Below are 20,652 nucleotides of genomic sequence, written 5' to 3' on the forward strand. Positions count from 1 at the left end.
CCATTTAACTTAAAGCTTGTACATTTGTACCTACAGGTAAGCTTAAAATAAAGTTTACCTGTATGTACAAGGAATATCTTCCAAATGTGCACTGTTTAGGAGAAATTCTCTGTTTATGCAGCTGGGGACGTCCCCGACACATGCACTCTGAAGGGACACAGCACCCCGCAAACCCAGAAGGAAGACCGGGTGAAGATGTCTTCATTCTATGGTAAGTATTTCATAACATATGCATACTAGCACATTATGACATTACCTTGCAGGAGGTTTTTTTTGTGTGCAAGTTTACTATTGCTTTAACGGCAAGCTCTAGAATCCATCTTACTTACCTTTGGCAATATTACAACCTTCTGGTCTGATTAGACCATACTTCTTCAGGATTCCTATAGGGATATTCCAGCCAGCTGTGCGCTTGTACCCTGTGTGGCAGGATTTTCTACCCTTCAGTTCATGAATTGTGAAGGCATCAAAAGGGTTCTTATGGACAACAGCCACTGCATAGTAATTATTGGATGAATCATTTACTAGAAAAACAAACAAGAGAACAATTATAGTTCACCAGGTTCTGTGATTTTATTTCTCCCCGTTAAAGGGCACTCTTGGGAATAAATGAAATCCATCAGTGAAATTCTAATCCTATCCATAAAACATCACAGCAGCGCTATAATGTCCACTCAACTTCAAAGCAATTGTGACCCAGAAGCTCTAGGGATTTAAAGTGCATTTTAACAAAAAAACAGGTCTGGAAAGCTGCAATATATTACGTTTTTGTTTTTAGGTTTGGATATACAGTTGCAAAAAAAAGTATGTGAACCCTTTCAATGATTTGGATTTCTGCACAAATTGGTCATAAAATGTGATCTGATCTTCATCTAAGTCACAACAATAGACAATCACATTCTGCTAAAACTAATAACACACAAAGAATGAAATGTTACCATGTTTTTATTGAACACACCATTTAAACATTCACAGTGCAGGTGAAAAAAGTATGTGAATCCCTAGACTAATGACATCTCCAAGAGCTAATTGGAGTGAGGTGTCAGCCAACTGGAGTCCAATCAATGAGATGAGATTGGAGGTGTCGGTTACAGCTGCCCTATAAAAAAACACACACCAGTTCTGGGTTTGCTTTTCACAAGAAGCATTGCCTGATGTGAATGATGCCTCGCACAAAAGAGCTCTCAGAAGACCTATGATTAAGAATTGTTGACTTGCATAAAGCTGGAAAGGGTTATAAAAGTATCTCCAAAAGCCTTGCTTTTCATCAGTCCACGGTAAGACAAATTGTCTATAAAAGGAGAAAGTTCAGCACTGCTGCTACTCTCCCTAGGAGTGGCCGTCCTGTAAAGATGACTGCAAGAACACAGCGCAGACTGCTCAATGAGGTAAAGAAGAATCCTAGAGTGTCAGCTAAAGACTTACAAAAGTCTCTGGCATATGCTAACATCCCTGTTAGCGAATCTACGATATGTAAAACACTAAACAAGAATGGATTTCATGGGAGGATACCACAGAGGAAGCCACTGCTGTCCAAAAAAACATTGCTGCACGTTTACAGTTTGCACAGGAGCACCTGGATGTTCCACAGCAGTACTGGCAAAATATTCTGTGAACAGATGAAACCAAAGTTGAGTTGTTTGGTTGCCCTTCTCTGCACTTTCTGTAGTTCCCCAATATCCCTTTTGAGAACTGGTGCCCAAAACTGAACTGCATATTCCAGATGAGGTCTTACTAATGATTTGTACAGGGGCAAAATTATATCTCTCTCTGCAGTCCATACCTCCTTTAATACAAGGAAGGATTTTGACCACTTTGAAACTGCAGCTTAGCATTGCATGTTGTTATTAAAGAGGTTGTAAAGGTAACAATTTTTCCCTAAATAGCTTCCTTTACCTTAGTGCAGTCCTCCTTCACTTACCTCATCCTTTTTGATTTTGCTTTTTGTTCTTCTGTCTGTAACTCCACACAGTAATGGGAGGCATTCTCCCTGGTGTGGAGTGTCATGCTTGCCCCCTCCCTTGGACTACAGGAGAGTTAGGACGCCCACTAACACACAGCACCTTTCTCTATCTGCAACGTAGAGAGCGTCCTGACTCTCCTGTAGTCCAAGGGAGGGGGCGAGCATGACACTCCACACCAGGGAGAAAGCCTTGCATTACAGTGTGGAGTTACAGACAGAAGAACAGGAAGTGAGGATTTCTCAGAAGAAATTAGGACATTTAAAAGCAAAATGGAAGGATGAGGTAAGTGAAGGAGGACTGCACTAAGGTAAAAGGAGCTATTTCGGAAAAATAAATTGTACCTTTACAACCCCTTTAAGCTTATTATCTACCAGAACACCCGGATCCTTCTCCACCATTGATTCCCCCAGTTGTACTCCCCCTAGTATGTATGATGCATGCATATTCTTAGCCCCCAAGTGCATAACTTTAAATTTATCAACATTAAACCTCATTTGCCATACAGTTGCCCAGTTAAACAGTGCATTGAGGTCAGCTTGTAAGGATGTTATTCCACTGCATAGCTTGGTATCATCTGCAAAGACTGAAATGGTACTTTTAATCCCAGACCCGATACCTTTTATAAATACAGTGCTCCAAAAAATAAAAGGAACACTTTGAAAACACATCAGATCTCAATGGGGAAAAATATCATGCTGGATATCTATACTGATATGGACTGGGTGATGTGCTAGGAACAAAAGGATGCCACAAAATTATCAACCTACAGAGGGCTGAATTCATGAGGGGGAAAAACATTTATCTTTGTCCTTCCACTTCACAATTATGTGCCACTTTGTGTTGGTGTATCACAAAAAATCCCAATAAAATAGATTTATGCTTTTGGTTGTAACATGACAAAATGTGGAATAATTTCAAGGGGTAATAATACTTTTTCAAGGCACTGTAAGTATATATATATATATATATATATATATATATATATATAATTTTTTTACTGATACGGCGCATTAAATCGTTTCTTTCCTATTAGGTGCGCGATTACAGACAAGTACTTTGGAAAGTATTGGTTTCTGTTAAGGAAATTTAGAGTCTTAGTCAAAGCAAAATGGAAATTTATTTAGAACTGGATATATAGAAATGAATCCATTAAAATGCAGCTCAGAGAAAGTCTTTCCACAGGGTGTGTTTAAAAATATAAATTCTGTAATTCTCGATTAAATGCTTACCAGAATAACTCTCTGCAGCGGCTGGCACTAGCTCATACATCTTCCCGGCTGTGTAGATATCACCTCCGTCTAATGTTACTGCATCAACTTCTTTTTGCTGAACAGAAAATAGAAGGAACAAATGGCCATTACAGGATATAATTATGTTTTATTAGAGGTGGAGCTTGATGGCTTTTGGTTCCATAAAACAAATTCTCACTTCTCTCTAAAGGCTCATTTACACCACAATCTAGGGTTGTCACTTTTTCTTCAAGCCAAACCCGAACACTTTAGCATTGCACAGTAAATGTTTTTTGTTTATACACTATATGATTGTAACAGACCGTGGACACCTTGGGGCACTCCAAAGAGAATAGTAATGCAGCGCCCATAGTGCCCCCTCACCCTCCTGTCACGGCTTGTTTCCAAGCCACATTTCTGTCTGAATACTGTGTCCAGGTTTCACACGGACTGAAACCCGGACACATGATTCAAAACCTGGACTGTCCAGGTGAATCCTAGACAAGTGGCAACCCTATCACAATCCCTATGTTCGGTGTGCAGTTTTGTGTGCACGATTACAGTGCATTTTTGTCACCTTTGTAGTGCATTTGCAGTGTGTTGTTTTAGGCATTATTTATACTTTTGTTTACTGATTTGCATTTACATGCGTTTATTTGCATTCCAGTACATTTATGTGCAAACAAAATGCAGCATGCTATACTTTGTTTAAACACACATGAAAGCACCACAATAGGGTAAACTAGGCCCATTGTTATACATTCATTTTTTTACCTTGTGCATTTGTATTGTGTTTAAAAATGCATTTGACTACCTCTGGTGTAAACAAGCATGAAAAGCAGCAATACCAGAAACCTGGAGCGTGGATATAGCTGTTGTTGAAGCCTCCTCTATGTTTCTTTTTAAAGCAGTGACATTCATTCGGAGTGTATACGGTATGTAATAGTATCTGGTAAGGCTGTGGGCTTATATCAAGTATGCCCAATGTCTGTAGATGCTCCAAGTATGGATGAACTAATAGTGGGCAGTACTGCTTGTACACTCTGTGCCAATAACGCTTCCTGAATAAGATCACAAAGGACATTTTTGTTAAAAAAAAAAAAAATAATGTTCTATAGAGCTTATGGTATTCTAACCACTGTTTTTCTGTATATGACAACTGAAAAGTCTTCATGAAATCATACTTCATGAATACAAAGCAGCCTTTTTCACCCAGGGTGCCTTCAGGATTCTTCAAGGATGCCTTGCCAAAATCGCTTAAAATTGCCTAAAAAAATTGTAGCCAGCAGGTGGATGAAACCAGCTTTTTAGTTACAAAGCCACATGCCTAGTACACGCGGATAAAAATCTGACGGTTTTCCTGACAGAATTCCTCTCAGGCCACCTTGCATACACACGCTAAGACAAAAGTCTTCAACACGTAGAAAGGCACTATAAAGGGGAAGTTCCATTCCAACGGTGCCACCCTTTGGGCTGCCTTTGCTGATCCTTGTTAGTAAAAGTTTAGTGAGAGACGATTCACGCTTTTCAGTCCGTTACACCGTGACGAATGTGCTATCTCCATTACGAACGCTAGTTTTACCAGAAAGAGCGCTCCCATCTCATACTTGATTCTGAGCATGCGCGGTTTTCTGCCCGTCGGAAAACCGTACAGACGAATGGTTTTCCCGCTCGGATTTTTGGCCTGATGGGAAAAAAGAGATCCTGATCTCTTTTTTTGTCCGGAAGTGTTCCCATCGGAAAAACTGCAATGGAGCATACACACGGCCAGAATTCTCGATGAAAACCTCTCATAGCAGTTTTCCCGTGGGAAAAAACGGTTGTGTGTACGAGGCAGCAGGTTTTCACTGTGCACTAATACAACCTTCCAGCCGTTGGAATCCTAACAACCAATGATGTAATTGTTTGATAAGGGGAGCGTAAGGCGCCTACACAGCATCCTTGTTTGCCCCTCTCTGTCAGCACTGGGATCACATTATCTGAATGGGTGATAGAAATTGAGGGAGAAGAGAAACACTGGTATACCAGTTATTAGCAGTCTGCAAATGTGTATTTGCTTTGGAAGAATAAGTCATCTTTATTGTTGGGTGTCCTACATGCAGAGGCGTCCCTAGGGGGGGCCAGAGGGGGCCCTGACCCCCCCAACATTATGCTGTGCCCCACCATGTGCCCCCCCCAATTTTTGTATTTTGCTCCCCGAGAGGGAGAGCGTCCCCAGTCAGCTCTGCAGGGGAATTTCTCCCCCCTCCCTGTGCTCGCCGACACCGCATAATGCGAGCGCTCACACAACCAGATATTCTAGCCTGGGCCGTGTTTAAGTGTGTGCACTGCAGACTGCAGTACACTGTAATCACTGAACTACATGGGTGGGAGATAGGGGGGAGAGAAGGGATGGAGATACCATCCCTTCTCTCCCCCCCCATCTGTCTCCCTCTCCTGTTCTTTCAAAACATTCACAATTTACTTTCACTTTCAGTTAGGCAGATAATGTACGGTGCAAATTTCTTTCCTGCATCTACAAATTGCAGGAAAGAAACTTGCATGATTCCCCCATCAACACAGACAGTGCTGACAGGGGAATATCCCTCCTGCCCAGCAATTATATTCTCCCGACAAACAGTGATTATCACTAGTGACTATACAGCAACCACTAGTGATAATTATAAGAGAATCTGCTCATTAATGGATCAAATCTCAGCCAGTGTCTGCTGAACCAGCTGAGATTTAAACTGTCTATGGCTGGTCTTAGCTCTTAGGCAGCCCATACATTGATTAGCACTGTGGAGTGTCGGCTTCCTGGCGTGATCGGGCATGTGGGATTTCAAACACACCCGAGCCCATCTCTATTGGTTGTAGACAGTTGATCTCCCTGCAGGTTGCTTAGCAGCAGTGGACCCTTCTCTGACATGCTGATCGGGATGCAATCCAGGTGATGCTCTTAGTCAAATCCTAGTCATAAATATCAGTGATTTTATTGATCAAAGCCCACACTTTACAGGCATAGAGCCCACATGGCTGCTGATCGTACGGTTGATTATATTTATGTGGTTGTACTCTTGATGCTAATAAATACTGTGTTTATTAGATCTGACTGGGAGCATCACCTGGATCACATGCCGATCAGCATGTCAACAGAGAAGGTTATACAGCATTACTGCTGCTAGGTGACCAGCTGGGAGCTCGGCTCTCTATAACCAATAGTGCCGGCCTTCCCCTGCATGCACCCACAATGTCACCAGCACTAGGTCCTAATAGACTGCCGCCGCTGCCAAGGAGACAGATGCCAGACCAGCGCTGTAAATAGCAGGGACAGGACAGCTGGGGATCCCCCACTGTGGCAGAACACCAGGGCCCGGTGGCAAGACAACCTTTGCAACCCTGAAAGTTCTCCCACTGCTTTGGACCCTTATATTTTCTTGGTGTGCTGGTGACATGTATCTCTTGTTTTCTGCCACCCTGGGGGGCCCCAGTATAGTAGGAAGGGAGCTCACTGCAGAACATGTGAAAGGGCCCATAGTGGGATCGTAGTAAAGGGCCCCAGGATATATATATATATATATATATATATATATATAATTGCATTTTATAGTTGGCCCCCTACTTTTGTCCCTGTCCCCCCATGTGCCCCCCCTAAATATGAAAGCTGGAGACGCCACTGCCTACATGTGTGGCTGTTGCTGCATTATGTTAAACTATTCGTTTAGTTTACATTTTAGAATGGGGTGCCTTGACTGAAAAAAGAGCACTGATATAAAGTATACTAACCTGAATCATTTTCATACATTCTTCCTGATTTTCAGCAGACACACACTGGATTGATGGGTACAGACTCTGGTTTTTAAATGCCATAGCCATGGCTGCACATTTCCAGACCTCCTGTGAGTTTAGGGTGCACCACCGCAAAGATTTTGGCAGTTCTGAAAGATACTACTATAAATTAAAACAATCAAGAAGTTTACATTTTTTCAGCTTATTTAATGGGAAACAATGGTTTTGTGTTAACTTAGTCTTTTGTATTTATATATGATTATTTATTATTCTTATTCTTATAGGCCCAGATTCTTGTCCACTGGGCGTATCTCTGCGGCGGCGTAACGTATCCGATTTACGTTACGCCGCCACAAGTTTTTCAGGCAAGTGCTTTATTCACAAAGCATTTGCCTGTAAAGTTGCGGCGGCGTAGCGTAAATCACCCGGCGGAATTCTAATTTTGCGGGTAGGGGCGTGTATCATTTAAATGAAGCGCGTCCCCGCGCCGAACGAACGGCGAATGCGCCGTCCGTAAAATATTCCAGTGTGCATTGCTCCAAATGACGTCGCAAGGACGTCATTGGTTTCGACGTGAACGTAAATGACGTCCAGCCCTATTCACGGACGACTTACGCAAACGACGTAACTTTTAAAAATTTTGACGCGGGAAAGACGGCCATACTTAACATTGGCTGCGCCTCATATAGCAGGGGCAACTTTACGCCGGGAAAAGCCTAACGTAAACATCGTAACTTTACTGCGTCGGCCGCGCGTACGTTCAGGAATTCGCGTATCTAGCTAATTTGCATACTCGACGCAGAATTCGACGGAAGCGCCACCTAGCGAGCAAAAAAAAATTGCAGTTTAGATCCGACGGCGTAAGAGACTTACGCCTGTCGGATCTAATGGATATCTATGCGTAACTGATTCTAAGAATCAGTCGTATAGATACGACGGCTCAGATTAGGACTTACGACGGCGTACATGGCGATGCGCCTTTGTAAGTCCTATGAGAATCTGGGCCATATTATTTATTTCTAAACCCAACAATGTAATATATTGCAGCTTACTAATCATCGAATGCGATAGCTGCATTAATATTCTGGTGATCTGGCTAGTAACTCACTTCCTGTCTTAGGCCTGATTCACACCTATACATTTTTAGTACTTTTCGCATTTTGCAGATTTGCACTACAGAACGTGTTCCATAGGAAACATGTTAAATGGACTGTAGTGCAAATCTGCAAAATGCACTAAAAATGCATAGGTGTGAATCAGGCCTCAGGCCAGCCATACTCACAGTTCAAATCTCAGCCGATTCAGCACGAACCGGTGGAGATTTGAATCGTTAAAGGGCAGGCTGAAATTTACAAAGTTGATTGATCAACTTGGGTACAACCAGCTTCCGGATTCTCTTACGATTATCGCTAGCGGCTGCTATAGCCGCTAACAATAATCACTGTCTTCTAGACATGTGCATGATGAAAAAATGTCTTTCATTTTGATTTGTTAATCTAGTTATTTTATTTAGTTAAATTTGGTTCATTTGTTTGATTCATATTCAGAATTAAAAAAAAATCTTTGAATTTACATTTACTAAAATGTTATATTGTTTGTGATTCGAATGCAGCAAAGTGAACACACAAAAGAAAATCTTTATCAAATGATTACAATGACCACATCTGCCTCTGGCTGAACCCTCCACCACCACCACCATCACCACTGCCTCTGACTGACCCCCCCCCCGAATCACCACATCTGCCTCAGACTAAACCCCCTATCCTTCACCACTGCTGCCTCGGACTAAACCCCCTCACCAACACTACCGCAGACTCAGGTGTAGATCCACAAAGAAATTACGCCAGCGTATCTATTGATACGCCGGCATAATTTCAAAATTCCCGCGTCGTATCTTTGTTTTGAATCCTCAAAACAAGATACGACGGCATCCCGGCTAGATCCGACAGGCGTACGTCTTCGTACGCCGTCGGATCTTAGATGCAATTTTTCGGCGGCCGCTAGGTGGCGTTTCCGTCAAAATCAGCGTCGAGTATGCAAATTAGCTATTTAGGCGATCCACAAACGTACGTCGGCCCGGCGCATTTTTTTCCGTCGTTTGCTTTCGGCTTTTTCCGGCGTATAGTTAAAGCTGCTATACTGAGGCGTACTCAATGTTAAGTATGGCCGTCCTTCCCGTGTACAATTTTGAATTTTTTACGTTGTTTGCGTAAGTCGTTCGCGAATAGGAATTTGCATAGAACGACGTCACCGTCATAAGCATTGGCTGGTTACGTTTTAATTTCGAGCATGCGCACTGGGATACCCCAGGGACGGCACATGCGCAGTTCCAAAAAAGCGTTGTTTACGTCGGGTCACGACGTATTGACATAAAACACGCCCCCATTAGATCCACTTGAATTCCGCGCCCTTACGCCGCGATAGATACACTACGCCGCCGTAACTTATGGCACGGATTCGTTGTGGATTCCATTTAAAAAAGATAAGTTACGGCGGCGTAGCGTATCTTAGATACGCTGCGCCCAGCGCAGATGTCTGTGGATCTGCCCCTCAGTCTGAACCCCCCACCACCACCACAGCTGCCTCAGATTGAATCCCCACCACCACTACTACTACTGTTGCATGTAAAACTGACTTCCTGATAAATTTTATATTTCTTTTTTTATGGCAGCATTTCATTCTTGGACCCAGGCAGCACAATGTATTGGGCCAGCCCTGATTGGAGCAGACAGAATCTGGAGCAGCTGTGCACAGCAACCAGTTAGCTAACACTCTGTTGTACATTGTACTTCTGACCCCTGTATGTTATGTGTTACACTCCTTAACCCTAAAATATGCTATGTTGTACATTATACGCCTAAACCCTGTATTGTATAAGCTATGTTGTATGTTATTTTTCTGATCGCACTGTATATGCAAAGTGGAACTTTATACTCCTGACATTTAAACTGTATACGCTATTTCATAATTTATAGACTTGACACCTGCACTGTATATGTTATGTCATACATTATACTCCTGAACTTTATGTTGTACATTATAAACCTGAACCAAGCATTGTTTGTATGTTATACCCAAGACCCATGCACTGTATATGCTATGTTATACATAATACCCCTGACCCCTGCACTGTATATGCTATGTTGTACCCTATACTCCTAAACCCTGCACTGCATATGCTATGTTGTATGCATAGCGCCCAACTGTCCCTGATTTTGAGGGACTGTCCCTGATTTGGTCCTTCTTTCCTCCTCATTTGTCCCTCATTTTGGTCTGATCTATATAGTTGTAAATAAAATACACTTTTTATCTTTGAAAAATTGTTTCTCAGTGCTAAACCTTTCATCCAATTTCTAAATTGCTGCATTTGTAAATTTCAAAAGCCAGTATAAAGGAATAGTAGTGGTAAAAAAGCACTTGTGGGTTTAAATAATCATTAAGGCCTCTTTCACACTGAGGAGTTTTTCAGGCGGTATAGCGCTAAAAATAGCGCCTAAATACCGCCTGAAAAACTCCTGCCCCAGCATTCTCAATGTGAAAGCCCGAGGGCTTTCACACTGAGGCGATGTGCTGGCAGGAGAGAAAAAAATCTCCTGCAAGCAGCATCTTTGGAGCGATGAGAGGAGCGGTGTGTATACTGCTCCTTCACAGCTCCTTCCCATTTAAAACAATGGGAAACCGCGGAAATACCGCCCGCAATGCGCCTCCCGTCTCAAAAAGTTGGGAGGGAAGGTTGCATGTTCTACTCCTAAAGCTTGCACTGTATACACAATGTTGGACATTATGCTGCCCCCATCAGTGTATGGAAAACACAATTGCTGTTCTGCAACATTCTGCATGTAATAAAGAAATTCATGTATGCCATGTTTGGTGAGTTCAGCTATCTGGCAAACACATGGTGATTGTCTCTGCTATAATCAGGACAGGCATAGAAGTCTCAGGAATGGATAATCACTATTACATTTGGAGTCAGAATAGACATTCTACTCCTTATTTCTAAATTTGTATACACTATGTTGTAGGTTTTACTCCTGACTCTGTGTGGTACGTTACTCCTGCTCTGTATATGCTATGTTATACTGTACATTATACTCATAAGCCCTGTAATTTTATAGTCTGTGTTGTACATTATACTCTTGAGCTCTATGCTGTACATTATAGTCCTGAACCCAGTGCTGTATACACAATTTTGTATGTTATTCTTCTGACCCCTGCACTGTATACATTATGTTGAACATTATACTCCTGACCCCTGCACCGTGTATGCCAAGTTGTGTGTTTTACTCCTGACCCCTGCACTGTATACGCTCTGTTGTACATCATACTCCTGATCCCTGAACTCTATAGGCTATGTTGTATGTTATAGACCTGATCCCTGCACCATATACATTATGTTGTATGTTATACTCCTAACCGATGCACTACATATGTTCTATTGTACATTGTAGTCCTAACTCCTGCACTGTATATGCTTTGTTGCACATCATACTCCTGCCCCCTGCATGATTTACTCTATGTTGTATATTATAGTCCTTACCCCAGGACCGTTATACTCCTGACCCTTTCACTGCATTCACTATAATGTACACTGTAAACATATGTTGTATATTACACTCCTGACCCCTGTAATCTATATGCCCTGTTGTACATTATATCGCTGACCACTGCACTTTATACTCTCAGTTGTAAATTCTGTTCCTAACGCCTGCACTGTTTATGCTTTTTATACAATATAAACATGACCCCTGTACTGTATACACCTGACACTGCACTGTATACATTATGTTGTATATTATATTAAGGTGGGAGACAGACTAACTAGGTTTATTACACAGGACTTTTTTGTCACCTACAAAAACATTCAACCTGTCAGCACCCACAACAGAAGTAGCAGTACTCAGCGGAAAAATCATTGTCAAATTATGTTTTCTAAATATTTTTATGCCAAATGTGTTCGGAGTGTAATTGGTGTTTATCACTATATTCTCTGCAAAAGCTGTGGAATTGACCCACTTTAAACAGACAGCTAAACAATTAGATACATCATTTTACTAATGAACATTACCCTCTTGGATGTGTTTCTGTGCTTATTATGATAAATCTACCAGTGCTAGGTGGGATTCTTTTCAAAGCTGCTGCAGGTATATATTTGAGCTAGATCTACTACACATACAGTCGTGGCCAAAAGTTTTAAGAATGATACAAATATAAATATTCACAAAGTCTGCTGACTCAGTTTTCATGATGGCAACGTCTCTCTTTGCCATGAAAATGAATTGAATCCAAAAAAATAAAAAAAATTCCACTGCATTTGTGCAGAAGACTTCAGGGTGCCCAAGAAAGTCCAGCAAGCTCCAGGACAATCTCCTACAGTTGATTCAGCTGCAGGATTGGGGCACCACCAGTGCTAAGCTTGGCAGCATGCAGGTGTGAGTGCATCTGCATGCACAGTGAGGCAAAGACTTTCGGATGATGGCCTGGGGTCAAGAAGGGACTGATATTCTGCAAAAGGTACAGGGATTGGACTGCTGAGAACTGGGGTAAAGTAATCTGATGAACCCCCTTTCTGCTTGTTTGGGGCATCCGGGGATAAACCTTGTCTGGAGAAGAAAAGATGAGCGCTACCATCAGTCCTGTGTCATGCCAACAGTAAAGCATCCTGAGACCATTCATGTGTGGGATTGCTTCTCAGCCAAGGGAGTGGGCTCACTCACAATTTTGCCTAAGAACACAGCCATGAATAAAGAATGATATAAAAACATCCTCTGAGAGCAACTTCTCCCAACCATTCAAGAACAGTTTGGTGATGAGCCATATTTTTCCAGCACGATGCCATAAGGCAAAAATGATAACTAAGTTGTTTGGATAACGAAACAGCAAAATTTTGGGTTCATGACCACAAAACTCCCCAGACCCTAATCCAATTGAGAACTTGTGGTCAATCATCAAGAGGCGGTGAACAACCCCCCCCCCCCCCCCCACAAATTCTGACAAACTACAAGCATTGATTATGCAAGAATAGGCTGCCATTAGTCAGAATGTAGCCCAGAAGTTGATTGACAGCATGCCAAGGTGAATTGCAGAAGTCTTGAAAAAGAAGGGTCAACACTGCAAATATGGACTCTTTGCATAAGCTTAATGTAATTGTCAATAAAGGCTTTTGACCAGAGGCGTTGCTAGGGGGTGCGGGCCACCCCGGGTGACACCCACTAGAGGGGTGACACCATCTAGTTTTTTTAACTGACATGTGGGGGGGGGCGGCTCCCCCCCGCGACTGCAGCGATGAGCACCGCGGAATCGGAGTGCCGAGCGCCGCGGTACAAGAGGAGGGGGGTTGCGGGGTGACACCGCAGCACCATCCATCCCCTCCTCTCACAGCCACGGGCTGTTAGCGGTGGTCGGCAGTCGGCACACAGGCACAGCCCACTCCTCTCTGTTTGTGTGTACAGAGGGGGAGGGGCCGAGGGGACCTTCTGTCCATGTGCCGTGGCGCTGCATGCGATGATCTGAGGTACTGAATGGGGAGGGGGGGTGTTTGCACCTGGGGGGATTTCACTGAAGGGGTGGGGGGATGTACTAAGGGGGTGTTTGCACTGAGGGGGTTTTCACTAAGGGGGGTTTGCACTAAGGGGGGGTGTTTGCACTGGGGGGTTGCACCGAGGGGGTTTGCACTGAGGGGGGGGTTGCACTGAGGGGGGTGTCTGCACTGAAGGGGGGTCTGTGTAACATGCAGGGGTCCAGAGGTGCAGGTGGCTGTGTAATGTAAAAGGGGTCCAGTGATGCAGGGTGCTGTGTAATGTAAAGGGGTCCAGTGGTGCAGGGGGCTGTGTAATGTAAAAGGGTCCAGAGGTGCAGGGGGCTATGAGATGTAAAGGGGTCCTGTGATGCAGGGTGCTGTGTAATGTAAAGGGGTGCAGTGATGCAGGGTACTGTGTAATTTTAAAGGGGTCCAGTGATGCAGGGGGCTGTGTAATGTAAAGGGGTCCATTGATGCAGGGGGCTGTGTAATGTAAAGGGGTCCATTGATGCAGGGTGCTGTGCAATGTAAAGGGGTCCAGAGGTGCAGTTGTGGAGAGGGGTACACAGTAGTAACAAAAAGATATTGAAGGATACAGAGGTATGCAGGGGGCACAGTGAGGTGTTTTTACATTTTAACGTGGGGGGAGTGCCTGATATTGGATCTGCCCCGGGGTGCCAAATGCTCTAGGTACGCCCCTGGCCTATAGGCTCCTGAGATGTGAATTCCGGTTCTGGAGAAAGAGAGGTGGGGGGAGGGGACAAAGAAAAATGGAGAGAAAGAAGAAGGGATAGAACGAACAAGAAAGATGGATAGGGAGAGAGAGAAAAGGGGAAGAAAGGAGAACAGAGAGCAAACGGTAGGGTAAAAAATATTTGAAAAATGTTATTGGGGGGGGGGGGGGGGGTGACACCATATTTTACCGCACCAGGTGACACCAACCCTAGTGACGCCACTGCTTTTGACACTTATTAAATGCTTTTAATTATATTTCAGTATACCATAATGATGACAGAAAAGATCTAAAAACACTGAAGCAGCAGACTTTGTAAAAATTAATATTTATGTCTGTCTCAAAACTTTTGGCCATGGCTGTATAGTCACAATCAAATGCTGGTTCATACCGATATTTTACATTTACGGCTTCTGAGAGGCAACAAGAATATTGCAGTGATTGTTACACCATCACAAGCCAGTTTGTTTCAGGATCAGGGTTGCAGGATGAAAAACTGAAGAAAGAAACGTGTTGAATATTTTCTCCATGTCAAAACTAATACTTATCTTATGGAAAAGCCTTAGGAGTAAAGCATACAATTTAAATTCAATACAGGGCCTTCTGACTATCTCCAGAATAAAAATATTATAAGCACATTTGAAATTTAAGAAGCTCATCTGTGCATTGGCTAAAATAAAAAACAACATCATCCTTACTGTTAGGATCACAGTATATTCCGTTCATTGCTTGCAGGAATTCATCGCCAAGCCAGGCTTGATAAGTCTGGTTAGAAATAAGTCGAAGTTCTGTTGTGGCATCTCTGAAGATCAAATTATTACCATTATAGGCAGAAGAATCAAACATCTTGAAGTCAGGACTAAAATCATTGTATTTTTGCTGTAGGAAGAAGAACAAGAATATATTCCATTGTATAAAACTATATAAAAATATAATACAATTTAATATAATACGATATAGTGGCTTTCTTTTCTGTTACATATAAGTGTTGATAAGTTTTTACCCCATGGACACAAAATCCAAACACAAAATTATTGGGAATTTTAATTTCACGCATTTTCACAAATTAGTAAAAAGTTTACATTGTAAAAAAAAAATCTCCATTTACCTTACAAATTAAAAAACTAAAATGCCTGATTGCATGTATTCACTTTCCTTTGCTGTCTAACTGCCAAATAAGCTCTGGTGCAATCAGTTGCCTCCAGAATTCACAATGTTAATTGTAAGATGTCCACCTGTGTGCAGTTAAATAGCTTAAAGAACATGGGGCAGATTCACAGAGCAAGTACGCCGGCGTATCTACTGATACGCCGGCGTACTTTCAAATTTCCCGCGTCGTATTTTTAGTTTGAATCCTCAAACCAAGATACGACGGCATCTGGGTAAGATCCGACAGGAGTACGGCTTTGTACGCCTTCGGATCGCAGATGCAATACTTCGGCGTCCGCTGGGTGGAGTTTGCGTCATTTTCCGCGTCGGGTATGCAAATGAGCTTTTCCCGACGATCCACGAACATACGCGCGGTCGTCGCATTCTCTTACGTCATCTGTAGTCGGCTTTTTCAGGCGTATAGTTAAAGCTGCTATTTTGTGGCGTATAGATAGACTTGCCATGTTAAAGTATGTCCGTCGTTTAGGAACGACGCATGCGCATTTCATTTGGCGCGGGGACACGCTTCATTTAAATGAAACCCGCCCCCAACCCGCCCAATTTCAAATACGCCGCCAGAAATACACTACGCCGCCGTAACTTACGGCGCAAATTCTTCCTGGATTCAAATTTAAGCCAGGTAAGATACGGCGGCGTAGCGTATCTCTGATACGCTGCGCCTGTCCAATTGTATGTGAATCTGCCCCCATGTTTTTTTTGGAATGACATAATTTGTTAGCAAACATATTTAAGCAAACAGCGCCATTTTTAACGTTTCACCACTGAGTGGTGTAGTTGTCCACTTTGTTGTACCTATGGCCAGGGAATCTGCGGATGGCCATGGTTTTGAATTCATTTAAAAACCGAATTAAAAGAATTTAAAGAATAAAAATTAAAAACAAAAACAAGAAGCACAATGAAGAGCAAATAGCTTTTGGAATATAAATTTGATGAAGTACCAATCAAGATTGAAATATTAGGCTTCATTCGAACATACGTGAGTGTTTTAGTACACATATTGACCCACTCATTTGGTGCATCAACATATGGTACAGTGCATTGCTCATTCAATTTTAAAAGGCCCTTACAAGGATTATAACACATATGCATAGGTGTGAATAGACCATCAAAACATATTCCACATTCTGAACAGGCCCAGAGCACTTGTAAACTCAGTGAAAAAAGGCTTTTAAGAATATTGAAAAACCACAACTGCCTAAATAAAGCCATTACCAAAACCCAGTGACTGGGTAAGTAGGGCATTAGCCATAGAAGCAGCCAAAAAGCCAAAGGTAAAGCTTAAGGAGCTGCAGAAATTCACAACTGAAATATAGGAAACCATCTATGGGCAACCTCCATATAACCCAAACTCTGTACAATGCTGGACTAAATGGAAAGAGGCAAAAAGTGAGCAATTTCTGCAAAAATAAACATATTAAATCCTATATTACATCAGGGAGAAGCAGAAAATGTGTAAAAAATTGTTTTTGGGTTTGATAAGAACACTGAATTGTTTTGTTATAACATAAAAACACTATGGGCTCCATTTACAAAGCAATTGCATTATCTTATCACAGCCATACCACTGTGTACCTTACAGTATACTGTTCTTTGGGACCCTAAAACAAGTAAAGCCTTGATAAAGTAAATGAAAAAAAAAATCTGGAAGGACAGCCAGGTCACATGACCTGTCAAACCCATGGTACCAGCCTCTCCTCCAGATGCGGCATTGCACCGATTAGGACGGTGTCATTGCCGACAATTGCCGGAAAATGCTGCCGATTTGAGATGCGATTTGACATGTGAAATCGCATCTCAAATCGTAGCAAATCGAACCCAGTGTGAACCTGGGCTAAGAGATTGAGGCAGCAGTGTGGCTTCACCAAATATCTTGCAATTACTCAATCAACTAAATTCCAATCCAATTAAGAATCTGAGACACAGTTTGAAGTTTAACCAACAGCCCTATTTGATCTGATAGAGCATAAGCAATTTGCCATGAAGAATATTAAGCACCTTTAAGCTGGCCATACACTGATTGATATTTGTCTGGTTTAGCAGTAACCGATTGGATTATGATCCGTGTTCGGAAGTCCCTCTCAGCAGAAGTTGACCCTTTGATCAACTTCTGTCATAGGGACATGTTAGAAAATATTTCTCAATCAGCGTCTGCAGCGGCTCATCACTGTATTCAGTGTATTCTGGCATCTGTCAAAGTACATTGTCCCAAGAGGGGATTCCTCCATCTACCTTGTTTTTGGTTGAACAAAAAAAAAAGTTGCAGTGTGTATGGCCAGCTTTAGAGGTATGTTGTGTAATTTTAGAAGTAAAAATACAATTTTAATGGAAGTAACCATTCAAAAAATAGATATGACAGATGGAATAGATACATACACAAAAGTACTGTATCTTCCCAACTTGCACTGTTTACATTCAGCAAGCTGAACCTCCTTCCTGCGGACTGCACCAGCATGCTTGGCCCTTATAGACATCTATAGGACTGTCTGGGCATGTATTGCCTGGAAAGGCACAACCAATGCAAATTTTACAAGCATGATAAAAACAGTGCAGCAGGCTGAGGCTGCATTATTCAGGTAAGTATTTATATGGAGAGGGTGGTACTTTAGGTCCAGGCAATAAGGCTAAATGCACTGTCTCGGAGTGTTCTTATCCTTTAATACTTCATACAATATTACCTTTACTAAACCTCTTAAGAATACGTGAAAGTTGTTCTGTACTGAATCCAGCATTTAATGAAAATTAGTCAAGCCTAATGCCCACGTACACACGATCGGGATTCCCGATGGTAAAAAGTCAGCCGGGAACCCCTGGGGAGAACCTGCTTGGTCACTTTCCCTGTGTACTCACCAGAGGTTTTCCCGTCGGGAAAAATGCGGTGAGAGCTTTGCCCGGGAATCCCAGCCATGTGTATGCTCCACATAGGGAAACTGCCAGGAAAAAAGACCGCTGGGAATCGCGGCAGAAAAAAAGAGAACATGTTCTCATTTTACCTGCTGCGATTCCCGGAGGTTCTTCTGTCAGGAAAGCTGCCATGGAGCATACACACGGACAGTTTTCCCGGCTAAAAGCTGTCATGGCAGTTTTTCCAACGGGAAAACTGGTCATGTGTATGAGGCAAAACAGTTATCAATTATGTATTTTTCATATACTTAACTAACCTACTAAGGTTGATATCTATAAACTAGAAAAAACAGCCAGTAGAGTTTTTACTTGATCTATATGACTGCATTGATTAGTATTTGTAAAACATAAGAAATATATAAAAGCTATAGCTACGTATATGAAATGCTTCTCTACCTGTCCTTCATGCAGAGTCTTGTAAATAAGAGAAGCGTCCACATCAGGTCTCACCAGAACCGCTCGAGCAGGAACCCGGGCTAGGTTGCACTCCCTCCATTTGCTAACAGGTGCGCGGGTACCATCCCGACACAGCAGCTGGAAATCCGTAGATAAGAGATCCTTTGCCCAGTCATCAGGGTTTAAGCCTATAGAATATTTATTTAATAACACCTATATTAATACACACAAGGGCTTCCTTTTCAATAAATATTCAATCCCCAAAGTCAGTAGCCACAAATTTGGACTCAAATATCTAATGCACTCTCCAACCAATAATTCAGATTTTCATGGATAGGTTCATTGAGAAAATGTGTCATTCATACATCTGTTATATATCAAATCGTGTGATTTACTGAATATATTTTAATCACATATTTTTGCGACTCTACATAGAAATGTGGAAAACCAGCTACCTAAATCCTGCAGCTCCTCCGTTTTCTGTGTTACCTTCCACCAATCCTATCCATTGGGGTACATCCCCACCAGTCCCAAGATGTACACTGTAAAGCCCTGTACACATGATCAGTCCATCCGATGAAAACGGTCTGATGGACCGTTTTCATCGGTTAATCGATGAAGCTGACTGATGGTCAGTCGTGCCTACACACCATCGGTTAAAAAAACGATCGTGTCAGAACGCGGTGACGTAAAACACAACGACGTGCTGAAAAAAACAAAGTTCAATGCTTCCAAGCATGCGTCGACTTGATTCTGAGCATGTGTGGATTTTTAACCGATGGACGTGCCTACAAACGATCATTTGTTTTCTATCGGTTAGGTATCCATCGGTTAAATTTAAAACAAGATTTTTAACCTATGGAAAATTAACCGATGGTGCCCACACACGATCGGTTTGGTCCGATGAAAACGGTCCATCAGACCGTTCTCATCGGTTTAATCGATCGTGTGTACACGGCCTAAGACTTTTTAGAAATTAGAGATTCTCTATAGAGTGTTGCTTCTGTCAGCATTTTAAAGGAACTGGTGTATTACATTTACATTTCAATGTGGTTTACTTTCATTACTGCTAATGTTTCACTGATGCTTCTCAGCCCCATCACACAGAGAGTGTTCGTACAATTTTTTTTCTTGCACTGGTGACAATGTCTGCACCCCTTTTAAGATGAAATGCAAGCAACAAGCCTTGCCTTTTTGCTTGTTTTATTTGCCAAAGCAATATTGTAAGGATGATAAAAAAAATAATAAAGAGGTAATGCTAAAATGAAAAATAATAACAGTCTAATTCAATAATCAATAAAATACATCAAAGCATATAGACTTCAGTGAGCCCTTTTATAAGGGTGGGTGAAGGGCTAAATGGTGTTACCATATAAATCCAATGACAAGAGAAGTCCATAATGCCAAATTAATATTCCTGATAGAATTTTTTTGAAGTCCTACAGTGCATCCGTAAAGTATTCACAGAGCTTCACTGTTTCCGCATTTTTTTATGTTACATCCTTATTCCAAAATTGAATACATTAATTATGTTCTTCAAAATTCTACAAACAATACCTCAAAATGACAACATAAAAGAAGGTTGTTTAAAATCTTTGCAAATGTATAAAAAAAACTCAAAATTGAGCTCAGGTGCATCCTGTTTCCACTGATCTTCCTTGAGATGTTTGTACAACTTGATTGGAGTTCACCTGTGGTAAATTCAGTTGATTGGACATGATTTGGAAAGGCACACACCTGTCTATATAAGGTCCCACAGTTAACAGTGCATGTCAGAGCACAAACCAAGCCATGAAGTCCAAGGAATTGTCTGTAGACCTCCAAGACAGGAATGTATGAAAGCACAGATCTGGGAAAGGGTACAGAAAGACTTCTGCAGCATTGAAGGTCCCAATGAGCGCAGTGGCCTTCATCATCCGTAAATAGAAAACGTTTGGAACCACCATGACACTTCCTAGAGTGGACTGCTTTGCC

General features: G+C 42.1%; 1 protein-coding gene across 1 annotated transcript in view; it reads right to left on the reverse strand.

The window, feature by feature from the left end:
- The window catches only part of LOC120936809 (melanotransferrin-like), an 82,348-nt gene that overhangs the window by 18,603 nt on the left and 43,093 nt on the right, over window positions 1–20,652 (reverse strand). Inside the window, exons 7-11 of the mRNA XM_040349472.1 lie at window positions 18,679–18,866; window positions 14,910–15,090; window positions 6,959–7,110; window positions 3,194–3,290; window positions 330–524 (exon numbers count right to left, since the gene is read on the reverse strand). Coding sequence (XP_040205406.1) covers window positions 330–524; window positions 3,194–3,290; window positions 6,959–7,110; window positions 14,910–15,090; window positions 18,679–18,866 — 813 coding nt within the window. The remainder of the gene's footprint in view (window positions 1–329; window positions 525–3,193; window positions 3,291–6,958; window positions 7,111–14,909; window positions 15,091–18,678; window positions 18,867–20,652) is intronic.

Source organism: Rana temporaria, chromosome 4 (assembly GCF_905171775.1).
Source record: "Rana temporaria chromosome 4, aRanTem1.1, whole genome shotgun sequence".
Classification (NCBI taxonomy): domain Eukaryota; kingdom Metazoa; phylum Chordata; class Amphibia; order Anura; family Ranidae; genus Rana; species Rana temporaria.